The sequence below is a fragment of the Nycticebus coucang genome, chromosome 6 (assembly GCF_027406575.1).
Source record: "Nycticebus coucang isolate mNycCou1 chromosome 6, mNycCou1.pri, whole genome shotgun sequence".
Taxonomy (NCBI): Eukaryota; Metazoa; Chordata; class Mammalia; order Primates; family Lorisidae; genus Nycticebus; species Nycticebus coucang.
Window position 1 is genome coordinate 93,597,359 of NC_069785.1, and position 16,243 is coordinate 93,613,601.

Here is a 16,243-nt window from a genome sequence, read left to right on the forward strand (position 1 = left end):
GTGCACGGGGAGCACACACGCTCCCCACTGTGCTTGTAACAACAGAATTAGTCGCTGAGGATTCTGAAACACAAATCCAGATTATATCATGAAGGGGCACAGTCCACTGCACCCTTATAAGGTGAATCAGTCTCATTTGTGCTCCTTGAGGCAATGAGGCTCTGAAAGGAACATTTCCAGTACTTGGGCTGCAGTCACCCCTTAAACAAAAGAAAATGCGGGAGACCCTCACCAAGTCGTAGCTGGAGACAGAGCATCTGCCTGGGGCAATGGACTGTTGCACTTAATCACCTACCTCTATTTACAGAATAACTTTCACTTAGTCATATAGGGAAGTAGGCAAACAGAACAGACAACCCAGCCCCTTGTGGTTCATCTCCATTGTTGTTTATCTCCAAACAAGATATTCTTGGTTTAGAAAGGTGTGTACGTACTTTGCTGGATTAACTCTGATAAAGAATCTTTACCTTTTGTCTTCCTTGTTCTTGGATTATTTTTATCTGATGAGTTTGGGTATATAAGAAAGTGAGTAAAGATGGTCATTTGCTGCTGTGCCTGAGCAAGCACCAGCCATCCCTTAATAAATCATTCATTTCGTCTGCAGTGTCTGCCTCCGTGTCTCTGACTAGGCCAGTGGACAGCAACAATATCACCTCTTTTACATATGGACAATAAATCGGTTAGAATAGGAGTGTGAATAGCTATACTGTGGCCAAGGAAAGCTTTCTATATGATTTGGTATAAAATATTAATTAGAGCAGGAAATGAATCTCTAAATCTAGATGTTAAGTGATATATTATCAGATGACTTTCAATTTTCAATTTTTCCAAAAGATCGTTTGTAAAGATCAAACATTCAAGGATTATAGCTTTCATGTGAAGGTCCTACATTAGTTTCATAATAAGGGTGAGTACATTGGGTACTTTTTTTTTCCATTCTTGAGACACTTTACTAAGAAGAATATGTTCCAGCTATAACCCAGTTACAACCTAAGAATAGGGAGAAGGGGGAAAGGGAGGGAAGGGAGGGGGGAGGTAGGTGAAGGGAGGGAGATTAATGGGATTACACCTGCGGTGCATCTTACAAGGGTATATGTGAATCCTAGTAAATGTGGAATGTAAAGGTCTTAGCAAAATAACTAAGAAAATGCCACGAAAGCTATGTTAACTAGTGTGATGAAAATGTGTCAAACGGTCTATAAACCCCAAGTGTATGGTGCCCCATGATCATACTAATGTACACAGCTATGATTTAATAAAAAAAATTAATTAATTAATTAATTAAAAAAAAAAAAAAAACATTCAAGGAGCCAGAGTTCCTTAAGTGCAGGAGTGATCAGACATGGTCCCTCTCATGTTCACTGCCGGTATATTACCATCCTCAGAACACAAGTATTTCTTCTCCTCATTAGAATTAGGCCAGTAAGACTGGGCATGTTTAAGAAGAAAAAGTGAAGTGAGAATTGTGGTCAGGATACTGTGGTTAAAAGGGACTTCCATGAAAGTATTCCCCCAGAAGCTCTCATCCGTTCCTAACACTTCTTAGCTTACAGGTATCTTGGGATTTGACTCCCCAGCAATAGGAATGCAGCACAATCCACCTGCTTTAAAAAAGTTTAAAACATTATGTTCCTAGATTCTAAAAATTGGAACCCAATTTACAGACACCTCATTTCTTCCATAATAGAGCAATTATAAATATGATTTAATGAGGACCAAAGAGTGACCCTCCAGCTGCCTATGTGCACCTGTGCCATTTCTAACAATCTTATAGAAAAGGTATAGTCTAAGGTGAGAAACAGACCAAAAGTTGCAGGTAGGCAAACTAATTCTTAAAATGCCTTTCATGATAAAGATGCAACTGGACTTCAAATCCACTAATACAACATTTAAACCCCCAGCTACATTAGTCACTAGCTTCGTTACTTTAATCGCCAGCAGCATCTCTCTAATCTGCAAATTAAGGGCTATATCTACTTTTTTAAAATGAGTGCAATGATTGCCTTCTATGTATGTGTAACACCTGTGTATATATAGTGCTTGTCCAGTGGAAGCAGTGATTCCATCTTTGGGGGTTTCTTGCTGCCCATGAGCCATTCTTAAAGCCCGTCAGTACCTGTTTCTCACAACTGATCTGAGTAAGTGCAGAGATTAGTTAAAATTCTCTGACACTTTGAGCTGATTTCAAAAGTACAATTCTTTTGACACAAAATTCTCAGTACACAATAGAATGACTGGAAGGGATTGCTTCGATTAAATCACTGCTAGTGCCCTACGATTCTCAGTTGAACCTACACAAAACAACAAATTGTAGAGTTTAAAAAATAAGCACATTCATGCCTATCAGGGTGGATATTATTTCTTTAAAAAGCAGAAAATGACAAATATCAATAAGGCTGTGGGAAAACTGGGAGACTCTGCATTGCTGGTGGAATTCTAAGACGGCGCGGCTGCTATGGGAACGCTGTGGTGGCTCCTCTGATAATTACAGAGTCACCGTGTGACATGGTGATCCCACTATCAGGAAAACAATGACTATGTGTTTGAGCCAAAAAATGAAAACAGAGATTCAAACGTGTGTGGGCACACATGCGCACAGTAGCACCCACAACTGCCAAAAGGCAGATGTAATCTACGTGTCTACTGCTAGATGAGTAAAGAAAATGTAGTGTCCACAGACAGGGGTGTATTATTTTTCAGCTTTGAAAGATGGGGTGTCCTGACAGGCTCAACATGGATGAGTTTTGAAAACACAATGCTAAGTGAAAGCAGGTAGTCCTAAAAGAACAAATACTGGATCATTCTACGTATATGAGCTACTTGGAAAAGTCATATTCATAGAAATAAAAAAGTAATTTGGTTACAAGGGCTGGGGTGAAGGGAGCATGGGCGCTGGTGTTTAGTAGGTAGAGTTCAGTGCGCCCCCGTTACACTGAAGGCCCTCATTACCGGGACGATGGAGAGCACTGGAGATGACCGTGACACTGGCTGCAAAACAGGGTCAATGTGCATAATGCCACTGCACCACATTCTTAGAAGTGGTTAAAATGGTAAATTTTATATTGTTTATTTTAGTGTAATTAAAACAATAAATAAAAGACAAAACTAAAACACAAACACAGGCAGGTACTCAGACCCTGCGCCAGATCAATCAAAATGTTCAGGGGTCAAGCCGAGGCTACTATACTTTTTAAATGAGTGCAAAGTAATCCTCACACACGGCCATGACCAAGAATTATTCTCTAGCCCTAAAGGTTCCTGATAAAGATATGAATTGTTATAAAAATCCACAGATTTTTCACTCTTTGCAATACTTCTGACTGTGTTAGATCAACAAGGTTTGCAATCAGAATATTACTTCTTAAATCACTGAATATCTATTATGTGAAGCTGGTCAATGTCTTGCTCCATAGATTTGATTCAGAATTTAGTAACACATAGTCATTGAAAATATGAATAAAAATAAATATAATTTTCCTTCTTGCACACTATGTAGGCTGCTGTGATATGAAGTAAAACAAGTATTATATATTTATTTTCACTTTTATCTTATGAATTAAAGACCAGACCTCTATATAATCTTTACAGTCTATGCAGGAAGCACCACTATGTGGCACAGAACAAAACAATGTAAGATTCACATTTTATGAACCATGATGTAAAACAAATTAAATGCCATCATTTTATAAATAAGTCAGAATTGGATAAGGAAGTCAATTTCTCATTTAGAAGCCTATATAGTTTCTATGTGCTAACTCCAACACAGAGAGAATGAACATGTGCTATTGTTTTGTGGATTGGACAGACAGCACAGCCTCCACAGCTGACCCCACCCTGCCTGACTCCCTCCCTGCACTGACCACCTCCCTGTCCTGACCCCCTCCCTGCCCTGACCACCTCTCTGCACTGACTCCTCCCGGAACTGACCCCTTTCCTTCACTCACCACCACTCCATCCTGACCACCTCCCTGCCCTGACCACCTCCCGGAACTGACCCCTTTCCTGTCCTGACCACCTCCCTGTACTGACCCCTTTCCTGCACTGACCCCTCCCTGCACTGGCCACCTCAAGGTGACCAGACATGCACCATGTGTATGTTATCAGCACAGCAGACCTGGTTGTTCCTTATGCTGACTCCCTCTGCATGCTGACCAGTTTGTTACCATCCCTTGGTGGTCAGCTTTCAGAGGTTCTACTGTGGTTTCCCAGCATGTTTTCCTTGGAACTACAGAAGACTTCTATGGTCCAACACAGGTGATGACATCCAGTGTGGGATATAAATTGACACAGCTATTAGAATTTAATGCCCTAACATAGAATTTGCCGAAAAAGATTTAAAAGTTCTAAACCAGTGCATGTGAAATGATTACATAATGCTTCAGATCAAATAATAATTCATAATTTACATTTTTAAATGATTAAAATCACTCTTAGAAAGTACTATAATTATATAATCATCTTTGCAGATTGCCACTGAATTTCAATTCTGGGAACACCAATTTTTCCACTAGAAAAATGCCAAGAGGCCCCAAGCTGTTAAACAAAGTGGCCTTGTAATACCACCAGGCCCTACTGTGAAACAGAGCTCAGCCTATCTATTGTTTCAAAATACTATGAACAAACACCATCTAAGAACATGCAAAAAAACAAAAAATCATCATGTAAGCAACTAAAATTAATCTAATCTATATAACTAGTGCCTTAGAAAGTACAATAATGTGTTTTAGGAATGGAAAGATACAACCAACGGGGTGTAATTTTCCAAACATGAGTCTTTTTCAACTTTAGGAACAGTAACAGCCGTGATGCTATGAACAGCTTTGTTCACTGAAGGGAACAGAAGCTCCAGATGACATCTCAGCAGCTTCTCCTCTGTAGCCAGAGACCGACTGCAAAGGGAAAAGTCAGGCTGTGACTATTGATATATGTGAGACATTTTGCAAATGGATGGAAAAAATGATGAGAATCAGATGAAGCTCCAAAACGGATCCTGAAAAGACGCCCACAATGAGTAAATAAATACAGCATGTGGCTAAGGGCGTGACTGCAGGTGAGGCCATCAAGAATGCATCGTTTGGTTACAACTTCAGCTTTCTTGTGCCTGTCTCCCCCGGCTAGATTTTGGGTCACCTGAGTTTAGGGGTGGTTCCCTTGGATACCTCCTCTTCTGAGAACTTTTGTTGAGTTAAATGCAGTCTAATGAATCAGAAGGAGTCAGGCTGCCCTTCCCAGAGGTCATCATTTAGAAAGAAAAGCACACATTGAAACCGCTGTGAAAAAAACAAAGGCTGAGACAGGTGTGGTGGCTCTGGCCTCACAATCCCAGCACTCTGGGAGGCCCAGGTGGGTGGACACCTGAGCTCAGGAGTTGGAGACCAGCCTGAGCCAGAGTGAGACTGGGTCTCTTATTTATGGGCGTCTGTAGTCCCAGCTACTTGGGAGGCTGAGGCAGGAGGATCACCTGAGCCCAAGAGTTTGAGTTTGCTGTGAGCTATGATGCCAGGACACCCTAGCTAGGGTGACAAAGTGAGACTCTGTCTCAAAAAAAAAAAATAAACAAAAAATACAAAGGGTACTCAAGTAGCCACTGCTATACCTTTTAAACCCATTTTATGCCACCAGAAATCTACAGGAGCAGCAAAACATCAAAAAATGAAACTGAATTGTACTGAAATCCCTGGATCTTTGTAAATTCAGCTTCTTATTAGTCCTTGACTACAGGGTGCTTGAACACGAAACTTGCCAATAGCGGCCTGTGGAGACAGTAGCAGCCTCACACCACTATGTGTTCATTAGTGTGAAAATACAACATTTGCAACAGTAAGAAATAACAGACCCTTCACACGATTTTGGTAAAGTTTTCTGTTTGTATCTGCAAAGTGAACACAGCCTGCAGGCATAGTGCCTCTATCTTATCTGAACACCCAGAGGCACTGCTCCCAGTCACAAGACTGATCTACTGATCAAAATACTGCCAGGTTGGATACCAAGGACAGCCCCTCCAAGCTGGTTTGGATAACAAATTTTAGGAAATATATAAAGCATACTTTGCTTCTAAATCTATCATCTTATCATATATTGTCGAAAATAACTTTTGCATAAAAAGTGATCCTTGCAGATACAGTACTTGAGTCCTAGTCGATTCTCTAAAGAACTGGAATCACTGCTACAAATTTTAGTCCCTCATCTGTTACAAACCAAAATTCATCCAGGATCGAAAACAAGGCAGGGTTAATATAGTACAAAGGGAAGGAGCAGGTATTTTGTTGTGAAGGTTACAGCGTATTTATCCAAAGCACCTATTAAATTATTTGAAATCTTCATCAGGGCACTGCTCGAGGTTCAATCATGCATTTTTTCCTGTTTGCTTGTCACAAAAACACACCCCTCTCATGCCTTATTCAGAGAGATGCGTGTCCTCATTAAAACTATTTTTCAGGTGGTTTCTGTTTTGTCAGCTCATGATTAGCCACACTAATAAAGAGAAGCAACGGCACAGAAAAGGTACTGAGGAGAACTGCAGAACGATTTATTTTTGGCATCACTGTGCTTTCTTTTATATTGCAGCATATTGGACCCTATCAAAATAGTTTTATTCAAATTCATTTGTAAACATTTTATTTTCCCAAAATGTTTACAATTTTAGGGGTTTACAAAAAGCAAACTTGAAATGTGATTGATGGAAAGAAGTTCAAATGAGATTAATAATTTCTCTACACTGGAAGGTAGATCAGGTTTGTATAAATTAATCAGTGGACATCAGCTAGCAGCAACTTTGCAAGTGCAAATGTGTTTGTGCTGTGCGTGTGCAAAACATGTATCAATATTTCTATATATGTATGTACCTGTGTGCATATATTCGTGCATATATTCATGCATATTTGTAGAAATGCAGTCTGTGCTGGAAAGCTATAGTCATATTCTAAAACATTAATTAACACTGTAATTAGTGGTACTTTCATTTCTGCATATGCTGTGGAGCATTCTATAGAAAATGGAAGTAAAAGATAACATTAAATAGATATGATTAAAATTTTATAAATACCAGCACAACAAATGTTATGACACGGTAACTTCTTCCTTACTCTTGTTAGCAAATATGCAAACTCCTCAAAGGGTAATAAAGGAAAATAAACTCCATGGAAATATAATATGTTAAAAATTATAAACACTCATAAAAAGTTTTTCAAATTGTTTTATGTTGAACAGATCAGCTTTTTAAATAATACTTGAAGAGTCATCAAAAGAAAAAAAAATACTAAAACTTAAGATACCTGAAGTCAACTATTTTATTCAAAGATAAAATGGGCTAATTTACTCACTCTTCAGTTGGTCTATAAATGGGTTGATTAATTTGACTCACCCAAAACAATACATGTATCCCAACCTATTTTTTTCTACTTTTCACTTTTAGCAAAAAAGTTCCATGTGTGTTTGTCGATTATATGTATTTAATGAAGCAAAACTTGGTATCTCTCAAAATTTAGCAACATATAGGAAAAAAGCTAACCAGTCTACTTCTAATATCTTGTTTGAGTAAATGTATATTTTAAAGCATAAACTTCAAAATATCATTAAGTGTGCCATGATTTCACCTAAGTGCTGTCGTAAAAGCGGTAGTATCACATAGCAGTTAGGAAACAGGGTTTGGGATTCACCGTGAACGACCCCAAAATGTGACTCTGCCACTCTGCAGGAATTTAACCCGGGCAAGAGCTTTAACCCCCTTAAAGGCCTTAACATCCTCCACTACCTGTGGGGTTACTGTGATGATTAAATGAACTAATATATATATGTTTATAAAATATTCAAAATAGTGACTGAGTATAATAGGACATTCATGAATACACACCTATTGACCATTATCATATCAGGAGCATCTCCCTGCCTGATAAATACATTTTTAGCAAGTTAGTAGGTTAAAAACCTCTTTGAAAATTAACATAAACCAACACTTGAGTGCATCAGGATTTGGAAGCTGCTTCTGTGCAGGTTTTATTTTTTTTGAGCGAGAGATAAATAGCAATTCACCACATTATCAAGCACACAAAAACGAAAATAGACAGTGTCTTTATTTTAACTAGAAGCACCAAGTATGACGAATCTCGTGTTAACATCCGTTTCATGGATATGACTTTTCAAGGTTTATGATTGCATCATAAAAATTCATTTCTCAAGAAAGCTGGCAAATACATCACAGTCTACATGGCATTATTTTGTTATTGCCTATCATTTAATTCACTGGCTGGACTTATGAAAAACCAAGTCAAAATTATTTTATTTTTATAGAATTTTAAAATGCTTATTCCACAAATAGGCACACTGGACAGTAATAGTAGAAAAGCCACATGATGTATATAAGAAAGAAACTAATTTTAAAGGGGGGATTGGATCTGAATGCCTGTTCAGACTCCGGGTTAGTATCAGCGTGGATGATAGTCTGTGACCCACGCAGGTGGGTTCTTGCTACAGACCTTGGGGGTTGTCATGTTCATACCAAATAGTGAGTCAAAATGTGGAGACAAAATGCCTTTAGCTTCCTTGAGTAACATATTACAGCTCCATCACTCCATCACTTACCTATTCTTAAAATGACTTCTATTTTTAAGTGGAACTATTTCACTGGAGTATTATCCTTTGCAACTAGACTCTACTTAATGAAGAAATTTCTTTTCTTTCAGACAGATTCCCTGGTTGTGATATGATGGGAGTTAGGTTAGTGAAGACAACTCTTCAGCCATGCGCACAGCTATGGCTGCACAGAGTCTGAGGTTTCCATCCTCACTACCCATGAAGGGGTATTTCATTCCCATTTCTTGCTTTTTCTTCTTAGATAAATTAACCGGAACTACAAGCTCTATGTACACAGGTGCGGGAACCCTAAACTTTTGTAATGCTTTTCCTTTTGTGTCTTTTTAATATCCCAGCTGAGTCTAATTACCAGGCTGCTCCACTTTAAATGAAAGTTTTTATTAACTGGAAAACAGGCAGCAAAACCATGTTTTGAAACTTTGAACAAATCTATTGCATGGTGAATGCAGTAGAAAAAGACTAGATGAAGTGATTTTTACCTACTAATAAAAATAAACACAATGAAGTTCAAAAGCCAAAATCAGTAAGCTAAAACACATAACTAAAAACAAAAGACAACCTGACTTGATGTTGATACCTAATTAACTTATTTTAGCTCTATTATGGTACCTAATTAGTATATTTTAGCTCTATTATGGTGAAATGAAAGTAATTGTTACATGTCTTTTCCTGTTCATGTAAACTCTCCTATTTGGAATTTCAGTCTAACCAAATAATAAATATCATTTTTAAAAGCACAGAGATTATAAATATATTAAAATGTTTATTTTTAAATAATTAGATTCTTACCCTGATTGAAGGGTTTTCCCGGACTCCAAGTGCGGAAATAATCATCCTATAGGGGGAAAGAATGTGAATTGAACACACATGAGTACTTAAAATGTAAGGATTCACATCAAATCTAAAATAAAATATGAAACACAAAAGCTGTATACAAACCTCTACTTCCTGCAATGGCACGCAGCAAATTATAAAATAAATAAATAATACAAAAAAAAAAAGAAAGAAACAAGAGAAAAAGAATAGTTATCAGAAGGGAACAGGTTGTTTACAAGTTACAGAAACGTCTTTCAATAAATGTGTTCATTTTCATTTCAATTCTTTGGTTACTACAACAACTTAACTATTCTTGGTCCTCACTTCTCCTAAGTATTATAATGCAACCTTTTCAATTGCAATTCAATGTGTAATAGAACATGCAGATAATTACCCTAAACTAATAAGCTATAAAGTATCTTAGCAGTTTCCAATTATACAACTTCATTTTCCACTAGTACAATAGTAACGGGAACCATTACTGTATCAGGGAAAACGCCAAGTGACTCTGTAATAGCCCACCGAGTATAAACATACTTTGTGCAAATCATTCACATGTTAACCGAATATCTAAGGAGTTCATCAAAATGCAATTGGGAGCCTGAAAAAGAAATGCACCTAATTAAATCCTGTCTAAAATTTAAATATTTAATATGCAAAGAAATGAATATAACATATTTACAGTACATTTAGAAAACATGAACGTGCAACACAGAAGTGGGGCAATGTATATTGACAAGAATTTAGAAAGGAAAACCAATTGGACTAAATGTATTTTACTTACAACTTTTACTACTCTGAAAACCTTAGTAGCTCATCCATGTTATCACTGTTCACATTAATACACTGTTTTCACCGTGGTTCTGCTGTGAGGAACAGGAGCCATGGTGGTGAAGCTGCAACACTCCCCAGCACCTTCCCCCGACACCCTACCTGCTCCCTGGAAAGCTAAGGAACCCAGAGAGTCCAGAAAGGCCCAGCAGAGAGTTTTTCAATCTTTCCCTATCCTCTTTGCTAGTGTTTTCCAACACATAAAGAAGGAAATTTAGTGCACACTTTAATTATGGAAAGAAATAAAATTCTTTACGAAAAATTTAAAATCGTTCCTAAAGTTTTCCCTTGTTGTGACTATCGATCGACTCCCATCTTCTGTACTCCCACCCCACCAACTTCCAATGAAAGAAAAAGAAGACAAAAGAAAAGGCAAACCAATGAGGACGTCTCTGTTGGTCTGATATTTATATCCAGATAGGAGACAAGTGACGGCAATGGAGGGTCTGCACTAAATTATCCAGGATTAGATGAAGGGAGAATAATGCCACTGGGTGATTAAATAAGTGCTGATTGTACACTCCCTTTTCAAAATACTTTTTAAAAAGCAACCATAGCATGGTAGAATTATTAGAAAACTAAGATTTTTAGATTATTCCACGAAAAGTCTCAAAACTTAAGCTAAGAATCATTAACATGGCCTTTTAACATCGTTTATTTTCAGAATCCACTCACTGTTTGGCACGATGACTATCACTCATTCCAAACACGGAGAGGAGGGCAGCTGCGCTTTATGTCTCTCCCGGAGCAGAGCAGACTGTTAAACACGCACACGTGAGGGACGGGTTTGGAGACACCAAATCTGAATTGTACCACTTCTCAGCTGTATCACTTTAGGAAAGGCAATGACGTAGACCTCAGATCTTTGACACTGAAGTTGGAAAAAATATTCCTACCCATCTGGGAGGGGTGGTGTGAAGACTCCTCTAAACTCTAAAATGATAGCATAATATCCAGCATATAGAAGCTGCTAAAACTTAACAGACTCTCAGAAGGCTCACATTCCTCTCCATAAGTGTCTTCAGGCAACACCACAGGACAAGCTCTCATTACCACTGACCAAATGTTTTTGTTTTTATAGTTTCTTAAAAACAGCCATAAACCCTTCATATTTTGTTTGGAACTGATGTCTGAACTGTCCCCTCCAAAAAAATGTCAAATGTTAGATGCCACAAACTTTTTATAAGCCTACATTTATGACCGTGGTTAATACAAGAAGAAAAATGTTTCTGATACTACCTCTGACTACTCTGCCATGGTACAGCTTCCAGTGGCATCACCCGGAAAGATGGGGTAAGTTTGCATTGCAAAAGTGACTCCATTTGTATGGAACTAACACTGTTAGCAATGAAATAAGGTAACACATGAAAGTGGTTTGTGTAACACAACACAGACTGTACTGTCAATCACTGCCAGGCACTGAACTGTGTAGATCATCAGCCAGCAGGTGAACGTAGACTAAAAAAAAGAAACATGATGGTAGATTTTAACCTCAATTTCATGTAGCAAACTTGCTTCAGAAGAATATGATCAAATTTGGTTAGTTTGGGACCACAACAATATATATACACACAAAAAAATTATACTCACAATGTAAGCCTGAGGTTTGCTCTGTTGGTGGAGCTGAGAGAAACCTTACAGGGTAGAAAAGCTAAGCATTGAGCCAACAAAGTTATTTTTAGCCGTACTCTTTTTGTTCTCATATCATGAGACTTTTTTTTTTTTTAACTGTTGCCAGGATGAGAAATAAAAGTATTTTCACATACGCATTCATTCAGTTATAATTTCTTTTGTTTCAAAAAGCTTTGAATAAAAAAGCATTGTGTGAATATTGGCCATTCTCTGTCTTCAACTTAGATACAAAATAAGAGGATCAAGCTCAATTTACAATTTACAATCGCCAAATTGTGGAAATAGCCTAAATGTCCACCAACCCAGGAACAGATTAACGAGTTGTGGTATACACACACCGTGGAATACTATTCAGCCATTAAAAAGATGGAGACTTTACATCTTCCGTATTAACCTGGATGGAGGTGGGACACATGTTTCTTAGCCAAGCATCACAATAAGTAGAAGCAAGAATCCAATGTACTCAATCCTACTATGAAGGCAGTAGATGATCTAATATATGGGAGACGGGTAGGGGAATGATGGAGCAGGGAGAAGGGACGAGGATGGGGGGTCACAATGTATGGCACACCTCTTGGGGGAGGTACACAATTAGAAGAGGCACTTTATATAACAAATGCAATCAGTGTAACCTAATTCTTTATATCCTCAATGATCCCAAACAATGAAAAAAAATTGGCAAAAAATAAAGTATACAAGAAGTGTTATAAAACTATTAAATGAGATACATACACCATACACTCATGCTTTTGAAGGTATGCTTCAAAAATAAAAAAAAATAAAAAATCAAAGTGATGCTTAACACTGGTAACTATTTCTGATACCACAAACTCAGATCCCAACCAAAGTCAATCCAGTTCTAGGTGGGATATACAATTTTCTGGTCAATTTATACCAAAACAATTTAGAAGATAATAATATTGCCATAACACTTCTCCTCCCCCTCTAAAGTCTGATGTCACACTCCCTGGGATTTCACATGAGAACTTTACATACAGTCACGACAATTTAATCACAGGGCTTCCTACTATATTTATTGATGCTTTATTATTGCAATGAGCGTCTCCCATGAAGTGATGGCATCAACTCCACACTACCCTGAAAAAAGAGCAAGGCCCTTACAACAGTACTGTCTTTGTTTTAATTTACAGAGCCACATTGATATTACATTGCTTATTCTAAGGCATTTAAAATTCTATTTTATTATATTAACACTTACAAATTATATTTAATTAGTGATACACTACTTAAAATGCCTTTTTCCCTGTAGTCCAAGAAATGATTCCCTCCACAAGCAACAGTTTTACCAGCATTCTCATTCACATAAACTGTACAAACTCTCAAATGAATAGGATAAAAAAAATACAAATTTAAGAAAATGCAGAGAAGAATAATTACAAGGAATGAAAGGTGAGCTTTATCTGGAACAAGTTTTCAATTTCTAGCTTAGCAATTACAATTAATGCATTACAATGAAAAATACATGTGAGGAATACAAAAGAACAGGATATCAGGAAAGGGGCAAGATGTTGGAAGAAGTGAAGTCCAGATGTGAATCTTATATTTACCACTTGTGACCAACTGTGACTTTTAAGTTTTCTTTTCTGAAAATTGAGACTAATAATGTTTTTTTTTTTTAGAGACAGAGTCTCACTTTATGGCCCTCGGTGGAGTGCCGTGGCATCACACAGCTCACAGCAACCTCCAACTCCTGGGCTTAAGCGATTCTCTTCCCTCAGCCTCCCAAGTAGCTGGGACTACAGGCGCCCGCCACAATGCCCCGCTATTTTGTTTTTTTTTTTTGGTTGCAGTTCAGCCGGGCCGGGTTTGAACCCGCCACCCTCGGTATATGGGGCCAGCACCTTACCGACTGAGCCATAGGATAATGTTATTAAGCTCTGCAGAGATTAAATTATACAATATATGCAAAAGTATTGGTATAGTTCCTAGCTCACAATATGCACTTAAAAATAGGTAATGATTATTATCACCACTGAAACATTCTAGTAATTGTCATCAATCATTATGATGCTACAGAAAATACCTTCATTAAATCAGTATCACATGAAACTGAAATATTTGAATAAAATCTATGGGCTATAACCTACAGCACAGGCTATATGGGAGGGCAGCTTTTGGGTAATACCATTATGACCCCTGACCACCAAAGGCAAACGTCCATACAGTGTGACTTTACTAGTCTTCTGATGTCAAAGATTCAAGCTGTTATTTTTTCAGCTATTCCAATAAGCATTTATTGTGCTTCCAGTAGATTCTAAGAAAGCAGAAAATTGAGTGACACATACCTTGCCAGAGCACAAAGCTCAGAATCGGTGTTATGGGCAGGTGTACTCAGGATGTCTGAGTTTGTGCTGAGAAACGTGTCCACAGCATGATGGGAGCAAGGAAAGAAAGCAAGTAAATACACAGCGTTGCGGGTAAAAGGTCATCACAGGGAAGCGAAGTGGTAAACATGTTTATACAGGACACTGAAAGCCTGAAAGTTAATTTTACAAGGTTTTTGAAATACCTGCTGCTTCCTAACTTTGGAGGGCCTGTGGTGAGGGAGGACAGTGTCCACAGAAGCCCTCCACCCACTGCCTCCCTCACTGTGTCTTCATCCTTCTACTCATGACAGAAGATGAACTTTCCTCCTCCTTCCCTTGAATACAGTGTGGTTTCATGACTTGCTTTATAATATGTGGCAGAATGGCATTCAAGAAATCTGAGTTCCTGAGAAGGCTGTGATCCAGCTCCAGACCAAAGCCCAGGACACCTGGAGACTCCGTCAATCTACAGCCGCTGAGGGGCCGCAGACGTTCAAACTCACCCACCAGCCCTGGTCAGAGCTGTTCTGAACCTCCAGGAGCTCAAGACCCAGCGCACCCATCTCATTGCAATCACTTCAGAGACTCGGGGTAAGAAATACCCTGCTAGTGTGATCAACAAAGTCAGGTGAGAATGAGAATCTGTGGCTTGAAGCCATTACCATTTTGGCCTGGTTTGTACAGAATAATGCTAAAGTAAGAAACTCCAAAGTCATACAATTAGTCCAAGGTGAAAATGGACCAAAAAAAAAAAAAAGAGAGAGAGAGAGAGAAGAAAATCATTCCAGATCTCCAAATCAGTGGAGCATGTCTTTGATAACAGCACGTCTTCAGATATACAGACACGTAGCCTCCAAGCATGACTTGCAGCAGGTGAACCTGCTGAGTGTCTGATGCTGAACGGTGGCGTTAGCCTCGGAACGTGGTGACGTGACCTGCTGAGTGTCCGCTGCTGAATGGCCACGTTAGCCTCATAACCTAGTGACCTTATCTGAGTGTCTGATGCTGAATGGCTGCGTTAACCTCTGAACGTGGTGACGTGACCTGCTGAGTGTCCGATACTGAATGGCTGCGTTAACCTCTGAACGTGGTGACGTGACCTGCTGAGTGTCCGATACTGAATGGCTGCGTTAGCCTCGGAACGTGGTGACGTGACCTGCTGAGCGTCCCACGCTGAATGGCTGCGTTAGCCTCGGAACGTGGTGACGTGACCTTGTGGGAACTCAGAGCCAGGGCTGAGGGTCACCCAGAGTCCGGGCTTCGTGCACCGGCTGCAGCCACACTTCTCTGGGACTGCCCTCTTCATCCACTTAGTTTCTCTTCCTGGACTCTACGCTGAGTCCAAACCCACTTTCCTATTTGACTTCTCCATCTTTACCCTCTGGCCTCCATTTTTTAAATGGACTTCTCCATCTTTACCCTCTGGCCTCCTAAGCAACCTCCACACTGCCAGATTTCTTTTTCCACAAGCCGGTAGGAGACACAAGGGTCCTGGTCTGAAACTCCTCTCAACACGGCTGCAGTGACAGACACGTGAACAGTCAGAGGGATGTTTCTGGCCCACAGCCTCCTGCAGAGGACGGATGACAGCACCAGAGGTCTCACAGTAAATGTCCCATCTATGCCCAAGGACCAAGTCCAAGTTTATACCTGGAGAAAACAGAGACTGAACGACTGCTGATTTTTAACTTTTCTACAACTAGTATATTCTTAGCCAAATCTCCATAATTGCAACAACGTATAATAAGCTGTTCTTCTATTTATTGTCAAACACTTGGTTTATGTGTGCTCAGAAGCAAAAATAATGATTTGCGAATTATGAGGCAGCGAGAGGTAAATTGCCTAGAATTTCTGTATTTTGTGATTGTAATTCCCCAAGCCCTTCATATATAAACTTTAGAATTTTCCCACTAAAATTAACTCTTATTCCTTGCTATAGTCCAATAGCTCAGCTAAATCGTTGAGGCATTGCCAGTTCCAAAGCTAAAAAAAGAGCGGTGGAAATCTGTTTTTTTGCAATGTGTAATGTATTATGACAGTCTCAT

The 16,243-nt window shown here is 38.9% G+C and overlaps 1 protein-coding gene across 4 annotated transcripts in view; it reads right to left on the minus strand.

Annotated features, from left to right (window-relative positions):
* SPOCK3 (SPARC (osteonectin), cwcv and kazal like domains proteoglycan 3) overlaps window positions 1-16,243 on the minus strand; it is a 527,638-nt gene that overhangs the window by 320,004 nt on the left and 191,391 nt on the right. For 3 of the 4 annotated variants that reach the window (XM_053594470.1, XM_053594471.1, XM_053594472.1), the window contains exon 3: window positions 9,382-9,427. In XM_053594470.1, the coding sequence (XP_053450445.1) occupies window positions 9,382-9,427 (46 nt within the window). Of the gene's footprint in view, window positions 1-9,381; window positions 9,428-14,177; window positions 14,249-16,243 lie in introns of those variants that run through there. The other variant, XM_053594473.1, reaches the window with a different exon arrangement.